The 26,755-nt window shown below is 38.0% G+C and overlaps 2 protein-coding genes across 30 annotated transcripts in view; one reads left to right on the top strand and one right to left on the bottom strand.

The window, feature by feature from the left end:
- Positions 1 to 26,755, bottom strand: part of LOC411277 — a 98,145-nt gene that overhangs the window by 4,033 nt on the left and 67,357 nt on the right. For 8 of the 28 annotated variants that reach the window (XM_006564623.3, XM_006564651.3, XM_026442092.1 and 5 more), the window contains 14 exons: positions 18,467 to 18,629; positions 16,103 to 16,240; positions 14,800 to 14,971; positions 14,123 to 14,278; positions 12,453 to 12,598; positions 11,480 to 11,533; positions 11,114 to 11,182; positions 10,173 to 10,262; positions 9,558 to 9,620; positions 7,382 to 7,607; positions 6,673 to 6,783; positions 6,489 to 6,596; positions 6,218 to 6,400; positions 5,990 to 6,089 (listed from right to left, as the gene is read on the bottom strand). In XM_006564623.3, the coding sequence (XP_006564686.2) occupies positions 5,990 to 6,089; positions 6,218 to 6,400; positions 6,489 to 6,596; positions 6,673 to 6,783; positions 7,382 to 7,607; positions 9,558 to 9,620; positions 10,173 to 10,262; positions 11,114 to 11,182; positions 11,480 to 11,533; positions 12,453 to 12,598; positions 14,123 to 14,278; positions 14,800 to 14,971; positions 16,103 to 16,240; positions 18,467 to 18,629 (1,779 nt within the window). Of the gene's footprint in view, positions 1 to 3,509; positions 3,563 to 4,127; positions 5,696 to 5,989; positions 6,090 to 6,217; positions 6,401 to 6,488; positions 6,597 to 6,672; positions 6,784 to 7,381; positions 7,608 to 9,557; positions 9,621 to 10,172; positions 10,263 to 11,113; positions 11,183 to 11,479; positions 11,534 to 12,452; positions 12,599 to 14,122; positions 14,279 to 14,799; positions 14,972 to 16,102; positions 16,241 to 18,466; positions 18,630 to 26,755 lie in introns of those variants that run through there. The other 20 variants (XM_006564652.3, XM_006564648.3, XM_006564649.3 and 17 more) reach the window with 19 other exon arrangements.
- LOC102656248 lies at positions 15,472 to 23,566 on the top strand. 2 transcript variants are annotated; one of them, XM_006564616.3, is made up of 5 exons: positions 15,472 to 15,780; positions 20,203 to 20,745; positions 21,155 to 21,260; positions 21,495 to 21,703; positions 21,772 to 23,566. In XM_006564616.3, exons 2-5 carry the CDS (start codon positions 20,581 to 20,583, stop codon positions 22,342 to 22,344), a joined length of 1,053 nt encoding a protein of 350 aa, XP_006564679.2. In that variant the 5' UTR covers positions 15,472 to 15,780; positions 20,203 to 20,580; the 3' UTR covers positions 22,345 to 23,566. The 2 variants fall into 2 exon arrangements, with proteins under 2 accessions (XP_006564679.2, XP_016768948.2); XM_016913459.2 differs by lacking the exon at positions 15,472 to 15,780 and having other exon boundaries at positions 19,902 to 20,745.

Below are 26,755 nucleotides of genomic sequence, written 5' to 3'. Positions count from 1 at the left end.
AAAATCAGATTGAGCCATTTCGATCGGCTGGCTAGTCGCGAGATGTCGTTACTTTCGCGAACAGAAATGGCCGCCATGGACGCCACCATGCGGTTCTGTTTCGCACTCTCGTCCCGCATTTATCATCCGTGTTCTCTTTGTCAGTCCGTGTACAAAAAAGAAAGCCGTGCGATTCGAGGAGTGTGTTCGGGCATCGACGAAATCGTATAGTATTTTTACTAACTATGAGGAAAAAAAAAATCCGCAATTTTAAACGGAAAGGAATGGATGAAAAAATGTTCGTTTTTCGGTTTGTGCCGTCGATATCCGAAACGCATGCCCCGACATTCATCTTTTTTTTGTTTGGCAAAAAACGAAGCTCAAACGAGCATGCATGGCTACACGCTAAGTCGACGTGCAGAGCAAACGGAGATCGCGGATTAGGCGATTCCATTACGCGTGTTAGCATATGTACACTATCGCCCATCCGTATTTGGCCATGTTCGTTGTATTGGAAAAATATATAAAATATAATCGAAATAATACGTACATATAATACACAAGATATAGTCGAAGAAACAAGATAATGATCTTCAATATAATATAATAAGTGTGTAACGAAATTATTATAAAAAAGGTTATTAAAAATTATTATAAAAGGTCAATAAATTCAAAATTAACGAACAACATCATACTCACTGGACGTAAACTGAATCGAAAAGGGATTGAAATGGATCGAAATGAATATAGCGAAAAATCGGAAAAAAAGTGTAATAGAATTACATCACGTGATAGAAGATAAAAAAAAATTTCTACACGTCAATAATATTAATCAATAATAGATTTCTACAATATTTACAATACATTTACTATACACGTTGGACACTAAGAGAACATATTTTTAATCCAATTCCACCAAGTGGCCAAATACTTGAGAATGGTTCAGTATACGTTCACGCAGTACGTGCATGTCGCATGCTGCGCGTATGGGACGCGCGCATTCCTTTACGTATACGGAGGAACATGCTTCAAAGTATAGACGAAGACGAGTGGTCTGGTCGAAAAAAGAAACACAAGTATGTACACGGTATAAAAGTAATGTACGAAAAATAATTTGGCCGATCAAAGATACACAGTCATAACTTGGTCCAATCCTTATAGTAAGGCAGTACATATTTACGGATTTGAAAGAGAGAGAGAGAGAGAGAGAGAGAGAGAGAGAGAGAGAGAGAAGAGGCGCGCGCGCGCGTGTAAATAAGTCAGAGAAAAAAGAAAAGAGATAAAGAGATAGAGATAGATAGAGATAGAGAGATAGATAAATAGATAGATAAATAGAGAGAGAAGGAAAGAGAGAAATGAAGGAAGAAGGAAGAAAAAGAGAAAAAGGAACGTGTGTACAAAGCATGTGTGAACGAAGTGGCGACGACATCGAATCGATACGTTTGACAGAGACATGAGACAAGGTGAACGAAAGTGAAACATGGGGGTGGTGGTGTCGGCGAGTTGACATTAATTCCAAGAATCGAAAGCAACGTGATTGGATGAGTCGAATAGACACAAATGACCAAAAAAAAAGAAAAAAAAAAATTAGAGGCGAAGAATGATAATGGCATGATGACGATGATCGAGTTGTGCGTAATCCAAGCACAGTGAAATGGTTCCCAAAAAGTCTGCAAAATCATAACTCGACCAAGCAACGGAAATTTTTTTTTTTTTTTGATGAACGCTCGAATTTAAAATACGAATCAATAATCGATCGATTTTTGCGACGAATGAATCGACGAATGAAATAAAAAAAAAAAAAATTGACGATCCATCGTCGAATCATTCGAAGATCTCGATCGTGAAAATCATCTTTTAAGATGATTTGTGCTGAGAAAAATATCGTAAATCTCGATTCGAGCTTTTCCACGAGAAATTCTTTCTTTTCTCTCCCCGTAGATGGATGTATTATATACGGAAGCGAAAAATGCAGATGATGAAGAGAGAGGGCGTCAAGGATCGAATGAGGGACGAGCAATTGCGCGCGTTCGACGATGATATCACGCGCCTATCTCTCATCCGCCGTCGTGATGATCATCGTCAATTAATGGTTGATTTGATTGCGAATATAATCTCGGGAAATCCAATGTAAACCTTGTGTGTCGAGAACAGAGACCAAGGGTCAAGGGTTGTTACACCTTACTATAAGAAATGGATTGGTGCGTGTCTGACGAGGCGAAATGGCAATCTAAATGGTATTACTTTTTCTTCATCATTATCCTTCGATGGCGAAATGGTTATACGCGTTATCGAATTCGGGATTCGAACGACGATCCGAATATATATATATTATATATGTATATATATATATTTAATATATACATACATACAAAACGTTCTAAAAAAAAAAAAAAGTATGCATCTAGAGAGTAAATAAAAAACTGTAAATACAATAATACAATAGTGATTATATAACAAGAAGGTTTTGCGAGAAGGCCAAGTGAGAGCTCGTAAGGCGCGTAGCGCGTAGCAAACAGCCGAGGATTTAATTGCGCGTTTATCTTTTCTTATTTTTTTTTTTTATATATATAATAAATCCCGTGATAAAACGTTTCGTGCGTGATTGAGTGTGTTCTCTGCCGATAAGTGTCGGGTCTGAAAAAGCACTGGGATATAGCGGGAGAAACGTTAACAAAGCTCTAAAAAGGGTTGTGGTGAGTGTCGGTAAGATGCAAACAACGCAACGCGCGGGCACGGTGAGACGGATTTTCAGTGGTATAAGCCGGCGCGGGTCAGACAACTTCTTGCGGATATATATATATTTGTCCTCGATGCGAAGAGTGAGTGAGAGAGTGAGTGAGTGAGAGTGAGAGTGAGAGAGAGAGAGAAAGAGAGAGAAACTCATTCCCGCGCGCGTTTATCCCCATTCCTTCTAGCGGCGAAGAAAAAAAAATCGAATTTTTTCGAACAACAAAGTATCACGCGTGTTAAATACGGAGAAACGACGGAGAAGAATTCAGCCAAACTTCCAGAACAAAAGTTTTTTTTTTTTTGCTTTCTCTCTCGCTACCGCCTAATAAACGTTCTTTTGACGCGTATACGAAGGGAGAGAAAAGAGAGAGAGAAAAAAAAAAAAAAAAAAGAAAAGAAAAAAAAGAGAGAAAATAACGGGACGAATTTGGCAAAATGCTTCGAGCGTCGTGAAAAGGGTAGACAATTATATGTAATATGAACAGTATATAATGACGATTTGTGCGGCAGACATCATACCGACAAAAAAGGAGTATATATAATATATATATATAAACACGTGTGTACATGGATGTGTTTGGTATGGTAGTAGGTAATGTCAGTGTGAATGAAACGAGTGTTGTTATGTATATGCGTTGGGTTATGTGAATATTTATATATATATAGGTATATATAGTATATAAAATAGTACAGAATAATAACGGTAATAATAATAATAATAATAAAGTAGAAATATTAATAATAATAATAATAATTAATAATTAATAATTTATAAATATGAATCAGTAAAAAATTACTCATGACTGGTCTGTATGGCCTCCTTGAAGTTAGTACTCCACTTCCAGCCATACTAAAAAATTAATATCATTTTCACTATCTGTAGCCTGTAACCTGCGTTTTATAGTTCTTATTAAAAAAGGAAAATAGAGACAGAGAGAAATATTATATATATATATAGAGAGAGATATATATATTTCTTTAAAAAAAACAATCTAATAATCGCTGTACGAGACACAGCTTCTGCATATAACCCGCGTCGCTTATTAATCGTCAAGGAGTGGCGTCAAAATCATCATCATCATCATGATCATCATCATCATCATCATCATCATCATCATTATCGTTAGTACCGATCGAACCTCTCGCTTCGCTCGTATTTGACGGAAAGAGAGAAAAAGAGACAGACAGACGGACGAAAGGATGACACCGAGCACGGCAACAAGGCTCTCGTCCAATCCGTCACTTCAGATTCGTCTCTTTATATCTCGAACGAGATATTAAAAAAAAAAAAAAATTACAAATATATAAAATTATATATTTACATAATAATATGTAATTATTATATATGGGAATAAACGCTCTTTTTAATTCCGTCGCGACGCAGATTTTTTTTTTTTTTTTTTTTTTTTTTTTCGTTTTCCTTAATTCACAACTAACACTGAGAATGATCTGACAAAACACGGTCGCCGGCACTCGCGGTCATCCGAATGCAGATACAAAAGGGTTGCAGAGAAAAAAGGGTATAAAGTGCAGGAGAGCACACACGCGGGCAGGTGTGACTCTCTCTCTTTGCTCGACGACCGAAACCCGTTTTGTCACATCATACGCTGCTAAATTTATAAAAAATATCTATACTATCGGGACACAGCAAACACTGAAAATATTGGTTGTGGGGGTTGATTAGGGTGGAAGGGTCTATGTCACATAAAGACAAAAAAGTTTGGAGGAAGATTCGCGCGACACCGATTCTCAGTTAAGGATGGGTCAAAGAGACGCGCGTATCCGGCGTTACTGCCCCAATTCTTTCACCACTAAGGCACGTAATAAGGCTCGAGAGTCAGTAGTAGGGATCGTATGAGATCGTATATTTTCGTGCAACTTCGTGCTTCGTTCTTGAAACGAGATATAACCTCGCTTCGTATCGAGGAAAGGTTTACATTAGATTTCGTACAGAGATTCAGAAAATTATTTTCCGAGAATCGTGAGATCCAAGAGGATCACGAGGAAGAGAAAACGCACGAAGAATGTAACATGGGCCTCGAACTTGAATATAATAGAGAAAAAGGCATTGTCGTCGAGAGTGAACGGATGTCGAAAATAAAATCATTTCGAGACACGCTCGAAATTTCTTTTTTACCGACGGATAATACGGGTGAATCAAGCAAGTGTAATTCGTTGCACGCAATGTTAGGTGCCGTTCGAATCCGTGAAAGATAATACATCACGAATGCACGCATGGATACACACGTATGTATGTATGTATACGTTACGCATACAAGAATAGACGAGAGTGTACCAATACAAAGAAATACGATATATACATATAGTTATGTATACAGATATATATATATATAAAAATATATAGACAAAATTCTATGTCACTCGTTGCATGCGCTGTTTAGCATAATAGGATACGGGGGGTTAAGCGGTAGTCGGATTAAACGTACGTCACTGCAAAATACCACATCGTTTTACTCGATTAGGCAAAGATAGATCTACAAAGCATGGACTGGTGTTTCTCACGCGTCTACATTATGAAACGAGACGACTAGTTGTTTTCCAAGGGTTGGGCCACACTTTTCTTTCTTTTCCGACGTATCACGCGATGTATCACGCTTCTCGAAGACGTTTTAGTCGATCGTTTCTCTTTAAACAAGCGTGTGACGAAGAAAGGAATACGTACATCGGTTTTTTCAAAGATTTTTCGACACAGCCGCGGGTAAAATAGGTAAAAGGTGACGCGAAACTGCATTTATGCTCCGTGCCTCTTGTCATCTCATCAACGATACGCAAACTTTCGCCAAGAATTAAATCAAAGGCTTCTCTTTCTTTTTATTCCTTCTCGGAAGGGGGCAGAAGGTTTTCAAAGCGCGACAAACTGGACGAGGATCGTGGTAGGTTTCAGGAAACTTGTCATGCATCGGGCAGTACCACTGGAACGGAAACAGCCGAGAGAAATGTTGAACGAGGATCCAGGTTGGGCCTTGAATAACAGGGATATGGACAAATAAATAGATAGATTAATAGATAGATGAGAGAAAGAGAGACAGAGAGAAAAAGAAAGGAAAAACAGAGAGAAGAGACTCAATAGTTAGAAATATAAGAAGATAGAAAGATAGATAGATAGATAGAAAGATAAATAGATACATAGATAGATATATATATATAGATAGATAGATAGATTAGATAGACAGATAGATAGATAGATAGAAACTGAAAGAGAAAAAGAAATAAAAGTCAGCGAGCGAGCGAGCGAGCGGGGTAAATGAAGCATTACCTTGGAATGTTGAGCAGAGGTTGGTGTTATTGGTGGCGTCTCTTCGGCGTCTATGCTCGCTGCTGCGTTTGGTAATCGCTGCTCTTGCACCGACGCCAAACTACCGAACACACGAATGAATGAATATTTTAACAAACACCGAGTTGGAACACTTTTAAACCCTTTCACGATAAATTCGTTCATCATCCAGAATAGAATCCGTTAATGAAGAGGAAATGTTATACCTACCGTTTGAGCGTCACGAGGGTACTTGTGAGCTTTTTGCAACGTTTCAACGCCGACTCCAATCGTTCTGGCTCTTCCTTGAGGAACTTTTCCGCTCGCACAACCATCTCCATTTCAGAACTCAACAGACCTTTCATACCCTCTTGTAAACTTGGGAATCGCACCTTTAGATCCGCTACCGTTTTGCTGAAATACAGCGTGTATTATAACCAACAATTTTTCAGATTGTATTTTTTTTCTATATAGAAGAGTTTCCTCTTCTTCCTTCTCTTACCTAGATTTGCTCATTATCAAGGCCATGTTCTCCACATCCGACATGTTCACTCTAGTCTTTCTATTTATGACATTGCCACGTAGTTCCTCCACCGTGTTTTCCAGCTCGCTGCAACCATTGAAAGATAGATGTTAGTGTATAGAGTATATATCTGGTAGAAAATGAGAAACAACGAGACACCTACGTTAGATCTTTTACCAGCCTCAACATCTCCTGCCTGTAGAGGTCCTCCTCGCGGCTTAGTCGAATCTTCTCCGCGTCCCAGGCTGCGTCGCCGCACGACAGCAACATTGTCCTACAACAACCAATATAAATTAGAATAGATAGATTCTAATAATTCTATAGATTGATTTTGCGCTATTCATAATTATAATTTGATTCTAACAATTAATCAGTAATTACTTTGCTTACCAATATACAGAGAGTACATAATTTAGCTTTAAAAAATACTGATGTATAACTAACAAGCATTCTGTTTTATTGTACTAGTTACTATTTAGATCTTAGATTTTCCATTTGATTTAAAATAAAATTTTGGCAGTAAAGTAAAATACTTTAGTCTTGTTTAAGAGTTTAAATTTAAGAGTTTCTATTATTCAAGGCACTGAAAGAAATTAGGAACAAATTTTAAATAATCTAAACTATAGAAAGTCTCTAAATATATTGAATTCGAATCATTATTTCTAGCAATAATATTTAAAATAAATTAAAATAAATCAAATAATTCAAAAATATTTTCAAAATTATATATACCTTAAAATAAATATAGAATCGCTTCAAATAATATTTTAGCATCAATTTAATATTATTCCTGGCACAGGGAGAGAATCAAAAATACTCTGACCTTATTTCACCTGATCCTGACACATACCCACACATATATACATATATACCTGATGGTAATGAACGTATCCAAAATGGTCTCCCGTATGGTGTGCGCCTGAGCCTGAGACATGCGCCTCAAGTTCCTAACTTCTTGCCTCAGATCCTTGGCCTTTTTCTGCAAGCCTCTCAGCTGATTGTACATTTCCGGTGTCAAAGCCATGTCCCGATATACGTATTGGCCGGCAACCAGCGCGGCCGGTTTCGGCGGCGGGGTAGGTTTATGCCTGTCTCTCTCTGAAACGTTGATACGATCATGCGTCAAAACGACTCCGGTTTCTCGCTCGCCTGTGCGCATATACGTAACGCCGATTTCGCACGATTCATCGTGCTCACGCGTGGTAATTACAAAGCGTACGGGGATTTCCGCCCGTTGAACCGTGCGAAAATCGTCCAACTCGATCGTCCAGCTTTGATCCTCGTTTCCTTACGGATCGGATCTCATCTAATCTAATCTAATCTGGGTGTGGGAAGAGGCGTAATTCGAGATAGGGGAGGGCTGTGATCAATGAAATTGAACGATCAGAGAGGGGCAGGGATTACCGACCGAGCAGTGAAGGCACAGCGAGAATTATCCTTACGTATATCGAGATTTTAATTACTTTATCGATAATATTACTAAATCGATAAAAATTTATTAAATATAAATTTATATATAAAAATTTATTAAAAATATTATCGAAGTAATAAAAATCAAGGTTGAAATATTTATTAGAGTTTTATTAGTGGAAAGAGTGATATAATGAGAATTTTAATTCTACCAATCTCTTAATATTAATAATTCGATATCAACTTTCATAAGAAAATATAAAGATAGAAAGATTTTAGATAGAAAATTATATGAATTTGAGTCATTTTTTTTTATCAAGGAAAGCAAAATATTTTTCGTTTCATCGAAACAAGAATTAAGAATTAAGAATTATCGATTAATCATTATTAAGAAGATGTGTGAAATTTTTAGAAGCTAGTCGAATTAATCGTAATCGATTTTCTATCAATCGGTGGCGTTATTTGACTTCGACTTTAATTCGACCGATACCAATACTGTGCCTCAAAGGGTTGGACGACTGAATTCGGGCAGATCGACGCCACTTGTCACTCGTTAAATGCGACGCCTTTCGCACGATCAAAGGGCGGAGGGCGAGGGGAGAGGGGGGATGGTGCACGGGAGATACGAGCGAAGGAAGTGTTGACTAGTCGTACATTTTTATCGTGACGTTATTTCATTGGAATACTCGTCGAAGGAAGAGAAAAATGGACGAACGAAGGATAGATGAACATGCGTTTTTTTTTAAGGATGTTTTACCTCTGAGTTATCCTCTCGAGTCCCAGGATAATATAATATAATCCTTTCTTGCTACAGATATATGCGATGCGATCGAGCTACGAGATTGCGTCAGAAAGCGTGATTATCCGAGTTACGTTATTTCCAGTGAGAGTTAAAAGTGAATGTACATCTCGTTATGAATGACATTATTGTAATATGGGCAAGCGAGTATCATAAAGTTGAATTGGAGAAACAAGAGAGATATTATATATTGTTAAAATTAAATAAAATAAAAATTTTGAAAATTTTACTTAAAATTCATATCGTGTGTAATTTTTCAATTTTTACTGTGCCTCGATACACGGATCGATTTATTTAACGCACACCGAAGGGTCGATTTTATAGAAGAAGAAAAATAAACACGAAAATTTATTCATTAAATATTGATGTATATTCATATATGGTTTCTTGATCAATATATAAAGAACATGAATGTAAAATTTATTTATCATTAAATAAATATTAAATAATTCTTCGCCTTCGAGATGTATACTCACTATCGACTCTCATTATGCATCGTCAAAAAAACGTGAGATATCGCTTTCCGAGCATCTCGATTTCGAGTCGGCAGACAAGAGATTGTGCGCGTTGGATGGTGGTTAGAAGACTGTCCACGAACGATTAAAACAAGAAATAAATTGGATATAATAATATACACCGTACCTTGAATTATTAAACACACTTAATTGCGGACCAAAAACCGAACGAAACAAATAGAGGAATTGAGAAACATTAGGATGTGTGTATATAGGATGATAATCGAGACGAGCGGTTAATCGCAAAGAACAAATGGTGGCAACGACAGAGACAGACACAAAAGGGGTGTGGAAGCGTAAAAAAAAAACACGAAACAGCTTTACCTTGCGAAGACATCCTCGGCAACGTGGAGGATTTGATCGCCGGTTTCGTTGGTTTTGTGTCCGCTAGTCGTGATGGAAGGCATTGCACGAGAAGTCGTTAGAGATTATTGCGTTAGTAGTAAAGTACTCCTCGACAAGGATTTCGATCTCTCGATTAATCTTTCGAGCGCATCTCATCCTTCGAGAGCGAAAAAACGGTGGAGCTGCAGCATTCGAGGGAAAACAGAGCTCTTCTCCTGATTCGTTCAATTCGGCTCGTGATATCCGTGCAGTTTGCGAAACCATCGATTTGTAATTACGGACCCGAAGACCGAATAATGAGAAGGAACAGATTGTCCACGATTTTCTTTCCTTCGACTCGAAAGACGGAGGTAATTACGTTAAGAACGTCATTGACCCAGCTGGACTTTCGTATAATTTCGATGATAATTCTTCGGTGGAAATCGCTGCTCCACCATTTTTTCTCCCTCGTTTCACAAATGGAACGTAATTCGATTCTCCGAGAGGAGCGTGCTTAGCAAAAAAAAAAAGAAAAAAAAAGAAAAAAGAAAAAAAAGAAGAAACGTAATAGTAATAATAATAATAATAATTTACACATTGTGAGATAACCGTTACCTGCGTGCTGCGGGGAATGTTGCTTGGGAGAATTCATGTCTGGAGGCTCATCACTGAAGGACACTGATTTTTCAAACGACACCGACTTGTCTGGAATAGAGGATGATCAGAGAATGTTTCTTATGAATTCGTGCCAATGATAGGTTATGATTAACAGCGGAACAGCGTGCGCGCGACAATATTTCAAACGAAAATACCGGTAACGTTCGGACGTGTGGCCATCGTTCGGCAATGTTCGGTACTATTCGGGACGTGTGTACCAATCCGCGGCCGCGAATCCAGAGAACTGGATCTCTAATTGGCCAATATGATCTCACGTAAGATCACGTGACTAGGTAGAGCAATAAAATTGACGGCGATAGATAGCTTTTATACTCGTCGTGTAAAAGACGAATTTATATGGCCACAAATCCGAATATTACTATATACGTGCTAATAAAACGAGGCGGAATCGAAAGTGAGCGTGGATGTTCACTTCGATGTTCGTGCATTAATAAGAAAGTGTAAAGCGCAAAATCTTGATTGAAAAGGAAACCGGTTCGAATCCGTTTCCTGTAAAAATTATAAGATCGATCGAAAGCGGATGGAAATGTCTCGAACCGGAGAAACCGATACGGGTTGGGGATTTTTTTTTTTTTCAATGCGGAGGTGAATCGCAGTCGGCTAATATAACGAGATACAGCGACGAAAGTAAGGAGAGGTCGGTGCAAATAGAAAAATGTGCGTATTGTGCTTGTAGAGGATGCGAGAGACGAAAGAAGCGAAGATGGAAAGTAGGCGAGGCAAGGGATGGGAAAAAGAGAAAAGAGAGAGAGAGAGAGAGAGAGAAAGCGCGTGCAGTGCTCGATAGCCGTTGAGATTACTGCGAAGAAAAAAATATGGCGACAATACATATGGTGCACGGGTAATAAGGAGAAACGTGTATATCTTGTGAACCGCACCTTTGCCTAACTTTGGTGGTTTTACGTCAGTCCTTAAGTACGAGTCATCTGTAACGGCAGGTTGAGACACTTGAATTTTACAAAGGAGAACCGTTTTAATTATACTGGTTAAACTGGTAGGGCACTATTATAAAATTTGTATAAGTAATAATAATAGTAAGTAATAGTATATATATATATATATAATAATAATAAATAGTAAATATATAATATTAATAATCATATTAAGAATAATAAGAATAAGAATAACAATAAGAATAATAAATAACATATGAGTATTATAAGTATAATATAAAATATTATGTATATAGCGGTTACAGTGATTCGAAGGAAAAAAAAAGATAGAAGAAGATGAAGAAGACACACCTGGCAATGAGGCAGAGCTGGAGCTAGAATGTTTGTCGAACTCGTCCCCGGCGCCTGGTGTGTGCGTCAGTCGGAATAACAAAGCAGTTGTACAGCAGGGTTTCAGGAAACTTTTTAACACCGCGTTACACGTAGCAGTAGTAACAATTGCATCAATCTTTTTTTATCTCGTTTTCCATCATTCAATCAAGTAATTCATGAAAAAGTTATAAAAAAAAAAAAATTCGATACGCGGACATCATTATACCACTGCCATCGCATAAATCGTGGTGCGAAAACCTATCTTTACATCTAATCAAAGATGTAAGCTTCGCAGACAGCCCCCTTACGGATGTCTGTTCCGCTTTCTTCGATGCGGATATAAAATCGAATCCAGTTGGTTTTTATCGTCTAACACGATATTTAGAAAGAGGGAGAGTCGAAGAGAACGCGGCGAACGATCGAAGAAAAGCTAAAGAAGGGGGGGGGGCGGGAAGGATGGATGAACATTCACGCAGACAGAGAGAAAGAGAAAGAGAGAGAGAGAACGGAGAGAGGCGGTAAAGCGTCGCAGAATAAAATCCGTTCAACGAAACGAGCTAACGCTTCTAGTGTTTCTAAGTGCGACGAAAGATCGAATCGAAAAGAAATAATGCGATAATGGTTCGTATCGACGAGACGCGATAATGGACAGAAAGGATAGATTTATTTCTTGTCGAGGCGAATCGGTAGGCGAAAACGCAAGAGACTGATTGAAAATAAACGGGAAGAGAAAAATGGATCGAAGGACACCGAAGGAGAGAAAGAAGGAAAGAAAGAAAACAAAACGACGCGAAAAAAACTACAAGAAACAACGTTCCTTTCGCAGAAACCGGAGATATAAACGCGAGAAAAAAAACGGGAGGAAAAAAAATATAAACACTACGCGCAGACGTTGGAGCGAACAGTGGAGAGAAAGGTCGGTAAAAAAGCGATCGTACGAGCGATAACGTACCTGGCCCTCTCGCGTAAGGATCACGTCCCGCGGGAACTTGCAAGTAATCACGTGGTGATGGGCTCGTGTGCGGTGCATGGGTGAGAGCTTTCTGCACTAGTCCTGTCAGGTTGGCCAACTGTCTCTCCATGTGCTCTACCCTTATCCTAGAGCAACGAACGAAGCAGATATCGGTTAATCGATATTAACACGAATAATATTCCCGGCTCCCGCTAGATGGCGGGACCAAGGATCGAACGAAACAAATTCTAGGTCTAAGATCGAAACACGTTGGTGTGTCTTTCCAAAAAAGCGTTCCACAGGATGCATATGGTATGCTTATACATATAAGAAAAATATCAATTGACGATAATTCAGAGTCGCGTGCAAGAATCGTTGCGCATAACCCGCGAGATTATTACTTCTAAAGCCTACTGTCGCTAGAACGCTATACACAAAAGCGCTCGATATACACATTCTTTCTACGACCGCTAATCGGCATGCTACATTCCACCGTGTGATCCACAGTACCATGTACGCAGTAGTATATCATCGAAAGGGACGCCAATTTTTCCCCAAAAATAATTGTCGTCACATACGCCATAGCGTATATACGTTTATTTGAGAAAATTTGAATTTTCATTTTCAAAAGTCGATCGCCTTCCTCGAATCCCGAACGGAGAACTCTGCGTTTCCACCATTGAACGCAGCTTATCTGTTTCCATGCATGCCTCGAGTATACACTATATAACATGCACCGAACGAAACAACACCCGTTCCGGGGAGAATTCGTATTTTTCAACGAAAAAGCCGAGCACGGAGATACGGTAACATCCATTTCCACGAATTGATCGCTATTATTTGATTCGCGGTGTTATCGCATGCATCAATAAGAATAAAAAGGAGAGAAACAGAAAAATCTAGATAAAACAGATAGACCGAGATAAAAATTATTTACCTATTTAAAACTTAAAATCAATTTAAATATAATCGTGTAAAAATTATAACGATTTGATTAAAACAATATTATCACGATAAAATATAAAAAGAAAAAAGGAAATTATATTTTTCTTATTTCAATAATCCAATAGTAATTAAATCATTATAATACAGGGAAGATAGGAACAATTTGTGGTCGCGTAAATGGACAAATTCGTGGCCATATATCTAGACGCTAATGTGCCATTTGTTTCAAAGCGAGCAAGCTTCCCCGGCTTAATGGAATCGACGAGAATGTCGATCGATGAACTCGAAACGCGGGATATCGTGGAATATTATCCACACAGGCACGAACGGACAGTGAACGAGTATAAATAACCGGGGCTAAGGGAGATGAGGGAAGCTAGCACACTTTTCACTTTCCATAGTCGTTACTCTTTCGCTATCCTCCGTTCTGGCGTGATAGATTCGAATATCGTTTCCTTCCTTCTCCCTTGGAACGGTGGTCGTGGTATATCTATAGACGACGACGATGACGACGACGAGAACGACGACGAGGACGCATACACAAGCGCATTCGTATATATATATATACTCTAACCAGACGATACATAACATTAAGTAGGTGCGACCGGCCACGATCAGACCCTGGATTCCGATCCAAAGGGCTGAACGCGGAATCCGGACTCGTCTATGTACATTTTATATATGTATCGCGACTCTATCGAAAATTAGAGAAGGTAGCTCAGTACCGAGTAGCGTCGTAGCTCTGACTACCAGGTGGCAAAGGTGGTGGTGCCCCTGGGGGAAACGGAGATCGCGGAGGACCGGACGGTGGACGGCCTGGCGGTTTCACACCGTAAAGGCTGTACGATTCCTCCAACAGCTCCGTATCGCTGCACCACCCACAACAGAGATATACGTATCCGCGCTATCAGCCATCCACAAATCATTCGCGACAACGATTTTTCTCTTCGAGTCACGAATTATCTATCCTTTCGCACGCGTTGTGATTCTTTTCTTTTTAATCTTATTTGCATACACGAAATTTGTAAATATAATTTCGATGCATAAGATGAATTGTTTCAATATGAAATATCGCAACGTTAGGAGACTCGGAACGGACTCGGAAATATTCGGGTAAGATCGGAAGATCTCTTTAGTCGACTGCGCCCGACTATTACCGAACAGACCCGAAGTCAGCTAGCTGTTTATATCCAGATGTACGCCTAGTTATATATCATTACTACTTAATTTATAAATAAATAAAATAAACCGTATTTTGTTTGGCAACAATTTTACAAATAGACAATTTTACAATTCATCTTATATGAAAATGATGAAGAAAGATTTAAATGATTGAAATCAGACTACCAATGAAGCGAGATGACGAAACAACTAAAAAGATATATTGTGAAACTCCGGTTACCTGGCTTCCTCGTCAATGACAGGTGTCACAGTGCCCGAATATTGCGAATAGTACGGATCCTCGTAGCTGCTTCCTGCGCTGTAGGGGCCGGGTGGGTATCTTCCCGTTCCAGAACCAACTCCTCCACCTCTTTCGGGACTGCTCATATAACCGCTTTCCCCATGCAATCGATCTGCAGAATCGCAAAGATTAGCGCAAGGATATAGATGGCAATTGCCTGCACATCATTTTTTCCGTGTATGGAGAGAAATTTTTAGTCCTTGTCAGGGCTAAAAATGTCGCGACGCGAGAGGAGAATGAATGATCGATCAAATAGGGGTCGATAATAATACAAAATGTACGTTCCGAGCGTGCTTCTTACGGGATATCAAAATTCCTACGAATTTTACGGTGACATGACAGTGGGACACGACATCAGGTTTTGACGGCAATGCTCTACTTCAGATATGCCACATGAGGGAGGTTATGTTCGTCCAGAGAAATAGGGAAGTTATTTGTCGCGTTAATCGAGTTAATAAATTTCAAAACGTTGATATAATTTTCAGAATTTCTACTTAATCAATAAAATAGAAAAATTATCGAGTGATATGTTTAATCTTTTCCATTTATCGCCAATTATCTAGCCTTAATAATAATAAATATTTCAAATGTTTCAAAGAATATAATTTATTTCTTTTTAACTTATTCCATGCGAGTTAATCCTATATGAAACTCGAGCTCGCTGCTATTCTTCCCGTAATGTACGACTACCTTCGGCAATCATCGGCTAAATTCGTACTTTTCCGCTCGGCCAATTTTACGACCTCGGTATATCTCTGGACGGACCGTACGTATACATTACAAAATACTTTAAGTCTTTCAAGGGGTCGCGTCTCGTTCGACCGAATCTCGAAAAGCCAATTCCAGGATCTTTCTCCCTTTCGAAGCCGTTCCGTTACGACCAAACCGCCTCCTCCATAATCAAACTTTCCTCGTAGATATGTAAGTATATATATATAACCTCGCCTCTCGGTTTTATGCCCGCGAGTTTCACCGCGCTCGAATGCTTTCTCTCTCGCCAGAATCTTGTCGTCTTCTTCTTTCTACTTTCGCGCACGAATTCGAGAGCAAATAGTACGCGTCTGTTTCCAATGACCCATAACGGAAATCCTCGACCTCCTTTTTCTTTTTTTTTTCCTTTCGAACGAGTCACCACCACGCCGTTGGACAAAATCGAAATCGGGTTTCGGACAATGAAAATCATCGCGCTCGAGGATCGAGGTTTCCGAAGGGAGGGGGGAGTTGTTTTAAGGATACTACTGACCTGCTATACTATAGAGGGAGACCGAGCTGTCTCTAGAGAAGCGAGCCGAGCCCCCCAGGCTTCCAAGGGGACTCTTACCACACTGGTAGCTGCGAAGCGGCTTGGCCGGCGGCACCCCGCCACCACCTATCCAACCATCCGGAAAACCAAACAAAAACCAATGTACCCAGCTGATCCGGTGCACGTCGCGTTTCTCCCCGAATTCATTCCTTGCTAATTCGCTTGGCAAAAGTGCACGATTTCTATCATGACAGAAGTGTTCGCGACTTCTTTACTTTTGGAAACAATTAGAATCGAGGTATATTAAGATGACGATAATAGGAAAGAACAGTGTGTAATCATCTGTAATATTAATTTAAGATTAATTTAGCCGTGTCAGAGATGTGATGTATTAGACTTATAATCTTTGTGTTTGTGTGCGTGTATATGTGGTGCCTACAAGATTTGTCAGTGACAGGATATTAAAAATAGTAATAATAATTCAAACGAAGATTAAAATTGTGTGATAATAGGAATTGTGTGAAATCATTCTATACATTCTATCCTTTATGGATTTTCAAAAAATCCACCTTAATTTTTTTTAATTAATAAAAATATCGTCGTGTTACAGAATCTTCTTTTTAAAAATTATAGAGCATGAAATTTCAAGCAATTTCGTCATCTTACCCTTAATGTAAAATTCCCTTTGTATGCACTCTTGCAGCGCGTCATAGCAAAGACGCGAAACGGACCGTCGTCGATCGTTCTTCATCAACGACGGTCGGTTCTCGACAAAGTCTCTCGAGTCGACGAACGCGAATCGCGGCAACCTCCCGTGATCGCCGATCGAACGGACGGCGCACGCGCACATATCACACACAAAGGATTCGTGCTTCCATATCCCTTTGAGGGGGGGGGAAGGGAAAGGATATTCAAAAGCTTACGTGCTTTATGCGAAACGATTCAAACGAGTATGTACTCGTTGGATCGTTGATATGGGGGGACACGATCGAGCATTTGTAATTTGTTAATATTTAAACAAGCTGAAGGATCGGTATATGCATTGATGTTAGATAGGTACTCGATACTTGATCGAGAAGAGTAGTCGCAGCGTGCGGAGAATATAATATGCATGGCGAGCACAGAGGAATCTATCAGAAGTCCGCGCGCGCGCGCGCGCGTGTGTGTGTGTGTGTGTGTGTGTATCAACCCTCGGAATGTCGGGTACGATAATGGAGTACGTACGAGAAGATGATCCGTATCTATTAGTAGATCTAAATTGATTTACATGATTTAATCCGATTATCGGTTTAATACCGACCGGATCAAAAGATTAATACTTGTAGAATGATAGTAACTAGGATAGTTTTGGAATAACACAGAAAATGTGAAAACAAGTTCAAAATCAAAAATTGACGAGAGATTAAGCGTAATGAAAAATGTTTAAAATGTGGATTTTATAAGATTATTATTCAATCATACCTATTCCGAGGATTAAATATATCGGTATTCAATTCTGTGTGATTTTTAGCGTTTTAATTCGTATAATTTTTAAAACGTGCGGATATTAAAATTTTATCGGAAAAAAAATTACGATTTAACGTCAAAAAAAGGAAAATAATATCGTTACTTTTGTCGTTGTTACCATTCAAAAAAAAAAAAAGAATGGAATTTGATATTTTATATATAAAAAACGGAGAATTAATCGAATAAATATTTAATAGCGGAGGCAGTGTTTCAATATATTTATACATTCTCGAAATTTATAAATAGTATTCATGTTTTAAAAATTATACAAATTAAAATACAAATATATATGTTTAAATATAATTATCCACAAAAGTTTTCATATTAAAGAACAATCTATACTATAAAATATTAGTATATATATTAAAAAGCTTAATAATCTTATTGTTACTTTGCCTTGTCATACATCATGACAATTTGTGGATAACCTATAAATATGAAATAATATCTGGACACAAATATACATATATTTAATAAAAATTACACAGATTAGAATACTCGTAATATATGTGTTAATACACCATATTGTATTAAAATCAAAATCATGATTCTTTTTGTCATATCTACATTCACTTTCAAACATCTCGAGGATACGAAAAAAGGATCGTTGCAAAGACGAACGAATGCGTTACCGACCGAGTCGGCCGAAGCTAGAATAGATATATGGCGCAAGCATGGGATACAAGGTGACAAGTACAAGGCGTGAAAGCGAATTATTTGGCGCGCGAAGACTCGAAATCATCATTTGCATTGTTGTTTTATCGGCCGAAACAATGCCAAATATCAAAAACCCACCCTCGTGAAACTTACGTAATCGCCTCTATAATCGTGTCACAATTATCGCGGATATTCGTGTACCTGGAGTGGCGAGAGGTTTCGGTTGTGTCGGCGTCGCGTTTGGTCCTCCGACCACAGACGACGCCGCCGGACTGTACGCCCTCATTAGTTGTCCTCCTCGTGGCAGAGTGCTGCTTCCTCCGACATAGTATCCGCTATTCCCGGAAGTCGAGTTCTTCGCCGTCTGAAACAAAAATAGTCAAAGTGTCATTGAAGTTTCTATTTTCTTTTTTTTTTACGAATCTTAAGCTGTACGTAAAATTTGATGTATCATGTTTGATGACTTTAAGATATTTTGTAAAAGTATATTTTGTAATTATCATTTAATTTTCTGAGTAAAGTATTTTAAGTCATATTCCTTTAAGATTTAAGATTAAAGATAATTGTAATGCAAACAGATTAGGTTAGGTTAAGATTATGTGCATAAATCGTTTCTCACGTTATTTATCTACGATCTAAATACACGTGTGCTATAAATTGCAATTAAAAACGAAACGATACATATTTATTAAGTGAAATTATTAAAAGTTGTAATTTTTGTTGCAATTGTTTGTTGTTTCGATAAAAGATAAGTAATATTTAGTCAGTTTTAAAATACTTATATGCATGTAACGAATATTAGAAAGCACTGTGTATAAAAAATTCAAGCGCGTAACGATTTTTCGAGCGTGTTCTTATTTGAAATCTGTTTTAATATTATAGAAACGCGGCTCGAGAGAAACCGCATGAAAAAAGAGAAAGAAAAGAGAAGAACGCACGAGTCACGATGTCGTTTCATATTAGTGGCAATGAAAATGATACAGATCAAGGCGAATTCAGACGTTACGTTTTATATTTATGCACGGTTTGCGGTGACGCGACGTCGATTTCATGCTGATTTTACCGAATCATAAAAAGACACGAGGATTTTCACATCGCGTTCTAGATCCCCTCGTAGAAATAACGTTTCATGCAACGAGAAGAAATTACATAAAGGCTTTACAAAAATTTGAGCAGGAATTGCGCATCTCTTAAATACTTTTATAACAAATCACGTCGAAAGCCTTATAAATTTCTATCATTACGCTTGTCAAGATCGAAAAAAATACCAGCAAGATTTCGAAATTTCTTCTCGTAAATTTTGTTAAAACGTTATCCAACACTTATGTTTCATAAAAAAAAGTTTCGTAATTATTATTCAAGTATCAGATCGAATAGAGATATCTAGATACATAATCATGAATTCGTTAGATATAGGACTCGAGGCTATTTTCTCACTATGCTTTCTTATATTATTCATTCAAAACAAAAATCGAAGTTATTTATGATTTCTATAATAATATTTAATATTATTATTTAATTATTATTAATATTATAATTGTCAAAACAAATTTTCTATTCTTTTTATTTACCTTTTTCAATTATTATTAAGTTTACAAATATTCTCTATTTTATCTCGCTCTGGCTCTCTAACGTCAACAACAATGACCTTAAACCGGTGTCGAATAACACAACAGTCAATTATTAGAGATAACTTTTCGTGGATAGCCACGAATATACCCGACCAATTCCGAACAATCCCGAGCGATGTCGAACAACAGTAGCGAGCAGTGGACATAAATCGAAACATAACCACAATTAACTTCTATAATCGGACGAAAATGATTTTCATTTTACATACGTTTGATCAATGATTGGGGCAGTTGTGAATCGGCAAATCAATTCTAAATTCCGTTACGAATTCTAATTACACGTTCAATCGATTCTCCTTTTTCCAGAAATACGAACTAACATCGATTTTCCCCGATCGTATCGTCCAACAATTGGATCCTTGTTAATTAAATAGGAACGAACAACACATCGGAACTTGCGAAGAGGCAATTCTTTCAAAAAATTACTTCAGGTCAAAATCAAACGTCAAGTGGCAAGTCTCCTCCCTCTTTACCAATCCTGCTCACGAGGCCGTGCTCTCGCCCACTTTGCCACCAGTCTTGCTTTAGTATTCTTTACTCCCGTCGACTGTTCGCCACACCGGCATCGTTTCTCCTTCTCGAGTTTCGACGCATGGCAAAACGAATTCCACTTTCCATCCGAAACGAAATTAAAGGAAATATTATTCGGAAATTTATCAAGTGGAAAGGGATGAACGAATCAAGATGGGAAAATTATCGAATATCATTCGCAAAGGTACGATCAATCCTGTTCGTTTGATCTTACTGTATCTGGCCATTCTTTTCTGCGTCAAATCAACGTTTGCGGAAAAGAAGCTACACGGAACTCCTATGCACAAGGTGGAGCTCACTCAGAAAGGATACATTCAGGTGAGAAATACTAATTACTTAATATACTTAATACGACGAGATAATTCAATCTGTTTATTTAATTCAAAGCACGTTCTTCCTTTAGTCAAATGAAAAATAAGGTTCCAGATACGTGCAAAATCCTCCAAGATCCCCTAACTTGGTAATGAATCTATTTTCACCGAGTATCTATTTTTGGCGTATCCGTGCATCGCCCTCGTCATTATCGATTATTCAAGAACGTAGAACTAATCCATTCTACCAGTTATATATACCTTTAACAGCCTCCCATTACTTAATCCCGTGTACTTAAGAGATTAATTAAACGCGCGTTGCAAAAATGGAATTCGTTCTAGAAAAATCTACCTTAATTAAAAAGTTAATTAATCCTAAAAAAATAATCAACCCTTCTATTCCTCCTCGTTATCAGTTTCTACGTTGGGAATTACCCGTGCCAAAATTAACCGAATTCACCTTCTGCCTGTGGATGGAATCCTACGATCTCACCCATTCTCATCCGATATTTTCGTACTCGAGTAAGTAAAAAGTTTCTTCTAAAGAAACGTAAAACGCCTCACGATCTCACATGCACACTTTTATCACACATTTACAACGCGAAGAAAGTATACCCGTGAAAAGTATTTTCACCTAACAGTAATAACAAATAAGCGTTTCGTGGTCGCGTTCCATCGTTCTCGCCTCTACTTTACCTACATTCTTTTCCGAGAGGAGAGGTTTATAATGCTGCCGTGCGTTCGCTTCCCCGACAGAGAACGAGCGGGAACGGCTCGCGCGTTCGTGGATAGCGCCTCGCGGGACGAGTGTTCACCTCGAGATCGGGGGCAACAACGTATTCGCCGCGAGTGTCGACATTCTAGAGAATCGATGGTACCATTTGTGCGTGAGCTGGGAGAATCAGGCTGGTCGTTACGGCCTTTGGATCGATGGCCGGCTTCGGGCCCAAGGTCGCTCTTACGAGGTTCGTATTTATTTTAATATAAAATATATTAAGAGAGTGAAAAAAAAAAAAAAAAATCTAAATTTCAGACGATAGATCATACGATCCCGAGCGGAGGGGACATCGTGGTTGGCCAAGAGTACACTGACTTCGACAAAGGGCTGGACGACGGGATCGAGGGATCGATCGTTGGCTTCAATCTCCTCTTGTCCTCCGCTTTCGACACCCACGACTCGATTCAAGTGTCCCGCGCCGCCTCGCGTTACGCCACGGTGGTGGCTCCGCTTTTTGCCGGGATTCCAACGAAACTGATGCAACTGCGCGGCATCGATTACGGGCGAGATCGAGCGAGAACGAGGGCACCGACTTCTAATCAACGCGGGCGACGATACGCCGAGGACGCGACGTCTTTGCCGCTCGTCGAATTCGTCATCTCTCCTTCGGGAGTGATCCGGAGGAGGAACGAGCGGTCTCTCGGGCTGCAATTAGTGAGACTGTCGTACGTGCGCTGCGAGATCGGCAGGGGAAGCCCGTTCATAGGCGGATCGTTGATGCTGATCTCGTGGACGAGAACGCCCGTGCGTGTCTTCGGCGGGGCTGTACTGAAGAACGTAAACAGCGACTGCGGCAACTTCTCGACTGTGAAGGAGGAGAAGATGTAGCCTCGAGGCTACATTAAGATAGAATTTTTAGGAATCAATATAATACTGTTTTTAATTCGAAGGAGAAAGATCGATGTTAGAGTGAAAATTTTTTTTTTTCTATTGGATTGTTATGTACAGTTTTAAATGATAATTGGACCTTTATTGGCGTGGACCTTTATTGGAATTTCGCGAGAGAAACGTGAGAATACGGGTGGTTACGACACGCATAGAAATCGGATAGAAATCGGAAAGCGGGGCCTTTCCTTTGACGAACATTCGTTGCGTTACGAATGCAGGATTAACAAATTGGAGCGAATTATTATGAAAGTGCGATGTTAGGATAAGATCTAATGGTTTTTATTTATAATGGTTTTTATATTTATACCGATATTTTATATATATTGTTTTGTATAAATTATAAATAGTAATTTCTGGAAATATGACACTCTCTCCAGGAACTGAACAAAACCGGATAAGCTTCTTTTATTTAATTATTCTCCGTCTGTTTCATACTTTTACTCGCATTAGACAAAGTATCGTAGATATCCAAAAACAACTTTCTTTATATTCAATCGCAAAATTAAACACTTTCTGCGAAAATATTTATTGAATTATTTCTTACCAGTATATACCATTTTTATTGAGGACCGTTAAAGTAAAAAATTCAGATATTAAAATGATTGATAGAATAAAAATTGTTCGAATATCTTGTAAGATTAACGGCGATTCGACGAGATAAGTAAGAATGGCGCCAAGAGTCAATCGGGTTTCGGTTATTTTCGACTAACGTCGGTAAATTAGTCGAAGATGACCGAACATGACCGAAGATGAACGACGCTTTACGAAGATTCTCGGCTGCCTCGAAAGTTTTATTAAATTTATAAGATGCCGGAGTATTTGTTATTCGGTCGATTAGTCGGATCGTTTGAAATAATAATCTTGATTTACACGGTATACGGATATATAAATACGATTTACATGATATAAATACAAGATTGTTTTCAATGAGTCTCGAGGTCGTACATTAAGTAACGATTAGATAATCCTATTAACAGCTATTTGTTGATGAAAGACATCGCTATTGTTTCGATTCTCACTTAATAGTTTAAGATAAAATCTAAGCATACCGGCACGAAGTGCAACAACTTGCCGCAATCTTGAAAAAACTCGAGAGAACAAACGCGTTACAAAACCGAGGATAGATCGATAAACCGAGACGAGGTAAAAAAAAAAAAAAAAAGAAAAAAAGGTTAGAATAACTTTTTACGCACAATACGAAACTTGAGTCAAGAATGATAACGCGATCGAAATGCGGATAGACATACCAAGTACACGTACATACAAAAAAAATTGACATTTCTTTCCTGGATTTCTTTTCTTAATTCTTTCGAGAAAAATGTATTCTTGCGTAATTTCCTTTTGTATATTTTCTTAATATCAACTTAACGAAATCTACTTAAACATAGAATCTTTGCATATTTTTAATTCTTTAATTTATTCTTATATCATCATGTTCATTGTTTTAAAAAATCTCGAAAACACTTAACAATTGAACATTTTTGTCGAAATTGAAAATAATGCCATGCATTATAACCACGAAAATGAGACGAGACGAAATGAAACTACATATATCGACGATCGCACGAATAGTTTCGTAACTTTTGTTACGAGTGATTCGTTTCTGAATCCATGAATCCATTTAAGGTAAACAAGTTTCTTTTTCTTACGTGATCTTCTAAATACTCGTTTAATCTTTTTTAGAAAAGCAAATAGATTTTGTCTCGAGAACCAGTATACAAATAAAACTGGCCTGTCGTTGAAATAAGATAGCCGAGAATGCCGAATCGTATTTCGGACGTTTTCGGCTATCATCGGCTAAAGTAGCCGAAGATGACCGAAAGACGATCGGCGCTTGCGCGAGACTTCGGAAGTTACGTATAATGAAATACGTTACTGGTTATTTAAATTATCCGAAAAATCTCTTTTTTAAAATTAAGCTACAAAAACAATATAAAATGGATCGATATAATTTACTTTACTTTTATCTTGCTCGTAATCAAAAAATATATAATATGAAAAAAACAAATGAATAGTTACGCAACGCGACAACTTTATGTTCGTTTGGTAAAATCGGATTTATTTGGAATATATCTTCGAAACTTTCACCGATCAGAGATTTAGCATTTCCCAATGCTCGATTACGAGAAATTGAAAATCGTTTTGCTCGTACGTCGATCATGCGTTGAACTCGTTTAACTCGTTTAAGCGTCGATTTCGATCCTGAAACTATGAAACCTTGTCCGTGTTTTGCATTTATGATCCAAGTGCACAAACCATTTGCAAGGGTTGCGTGACGGCCACGCCAAGAATCGACCGCGCTTGACATCATCGTCTCGCTGCTAAGGAAGTAAACTTTGGTTTCACCGGTTCCGACCTGTTCTCATCGAATTGCTTTCACTTTCACCGAAAATCGCGTGGTCAGGTTTCACGGGCCGCTCTCGACCCTTTTTAACGGTCTCGGTCACGTAATACGTCCGACGTTACGAGGCGCGTGTTTCGTTCCAGAAAACGATCAGCTCGATAAATCTCGACTAACGCTTCTGAACTATCGAAATGGATTAAAAAAATATTTTTTATTAATAAGCTAATTTTTATTATTCGTCTTTTTGATATACACGATTATTGATAATAACCGATATTTTTTTGAAGCTGTGCTATGTTGATTAATAAAAATAATATATTATATATATATAATTATTGAATTTATTATTCTATTTAAAATAAAATTTATATCTTTTCAAGTTTTTTTATGTAAATTTATTTATATAATCCAAACAAATAGCAATAATTTTATTTTGAGAATTGTTAATCGTTATTCAGCAAAAATGAATGATCGACACTCTGAAGTAAAATCTATTCTACATCAAATTTTTATTCAGATTATTTTTCTTTTAACACGATGTAATAAAAACATGTAACAATTTTTTATTCGATCAAGCGTTTTCCGTTTACCATAAGATTCCTACCTGTTTTCTTCCTGCTCCTCCGATTTAATTCTCTCAAATAGATTGCATCGTCGTAATCGAAAGTCGATTTTACTAGACTATCATCTATAGTTATATAGAAGTTCGAAAGAAAATCGAAACTAAATCCCGTATATATCGATTTACATAACCACGAAAGATGGTTACGAAATAATTACGCACGGTTCTCGTTAAAGCGCGCCCAGCTGCGAGAAACTGAACTAAAAACCAGCAAAAAGAGTTATGAAAGATGGCGACACCATAGATACGTGTATATATATATATAACTAGGTTAAAAATGAACGGCAATTGCCTTCTAGCATGGTAATCGATCATTTTTTAACGACGAGAGGACCCTTTTGTCTCGATTCCATTCCAATTGTCCGTGCCGAGTCAAGATTCAATGATGCACTCTTGAAAATGGCTTGGAAAGACATTCATAGGCAACAACTGCATACGATTCACGGTCATTACCGACGGACGGACAACAGCCGAATAACTAGCTAGTTTCTCGAATACTTTTGGCAAGCGAAACAATTATACGGATCCTTGAACGTATATAGATGGCATTTCTCGGTTAATGGATATAATTTTCATCCTATTTAATTGACACTCTTCATCGGTAAACTATTTCGATAAATCGATTTCTAATCATCGCTAACAATATCGAAATAGGGAAAATAAATTTTTTTATTTTATAATCAACGTTTTTCTTGCTTCTTCAAAAAATTCCTAAAAAGTAACTAGCCACGAGATTAATAATGAATGTAATTAATCTAAAGAAAAGTATTAAATATCTGACGTATATAATAAGTTTCTTTTTTTTTTTTTTTCTTAGACAGAAATTAACCAACGCTAAAAACCAGTAAATCAGTGACCTCGATCTTGTACTCTCCTCGTAAATGCGGAATACTGTAATTTCCAACATTCCAAACAAACCAAGCTTTCTTTGAATCGTCCATCATCGTAGTACTTTTTCCAGACGACGAATGTTGCGCTACAACGCAATCGTGTTTCTGCATCGTTGCAATTACACGCAGAATCGACTTTCATTTTCCAGGGTGAGTCGTCGTCCTTTCGCCGTGCCCCGCTCCTTCCTTCCGGTCTTCCACGGAGAAAGGGGACGTCGACGGAAAGGAGAATTCACGTTTCGAGAGGGACAAAGATCCGAAATACATTGGAAAGAGAGAGAGAGCAGATGGTTGAGAAGGGAAGCGTATGTCACGAATTCTTTTTTTTTCGTCTTCTTACATTCTATATTGGTAACGGGATCGAGTCTAAAATAACGATACGAAAGAATAGTCGATTTTTAAGATAATAAATCGTAATAAGAGTAATTGATTTTTATTAGAAAATTTCAGAAAAGATATAATTTATGGAAGAAATCGAGTTAAAATTAAATTAAA

The sequence above is a fragment of the Apis mellifera genome, linkage group LG8 (assembly GCF_003254395.2).
Source record: "Apis mellifera strain DH4 linkage group LG8, Amel_HAv3.1, whole genome shotgun sequence".
Taxonomy (NCBI): domain Eukaryota; kingdom Metazoa; phylum Arthropoda; class Insecta; order Hymenoptera; family Apidae; genus Apis; species Apis mellifera.
The sequence above is the reverse complement of the archived record's forward strand: the minus strand, read 5'-3'. Positions and strand labels throughout refer to the sequence as shown.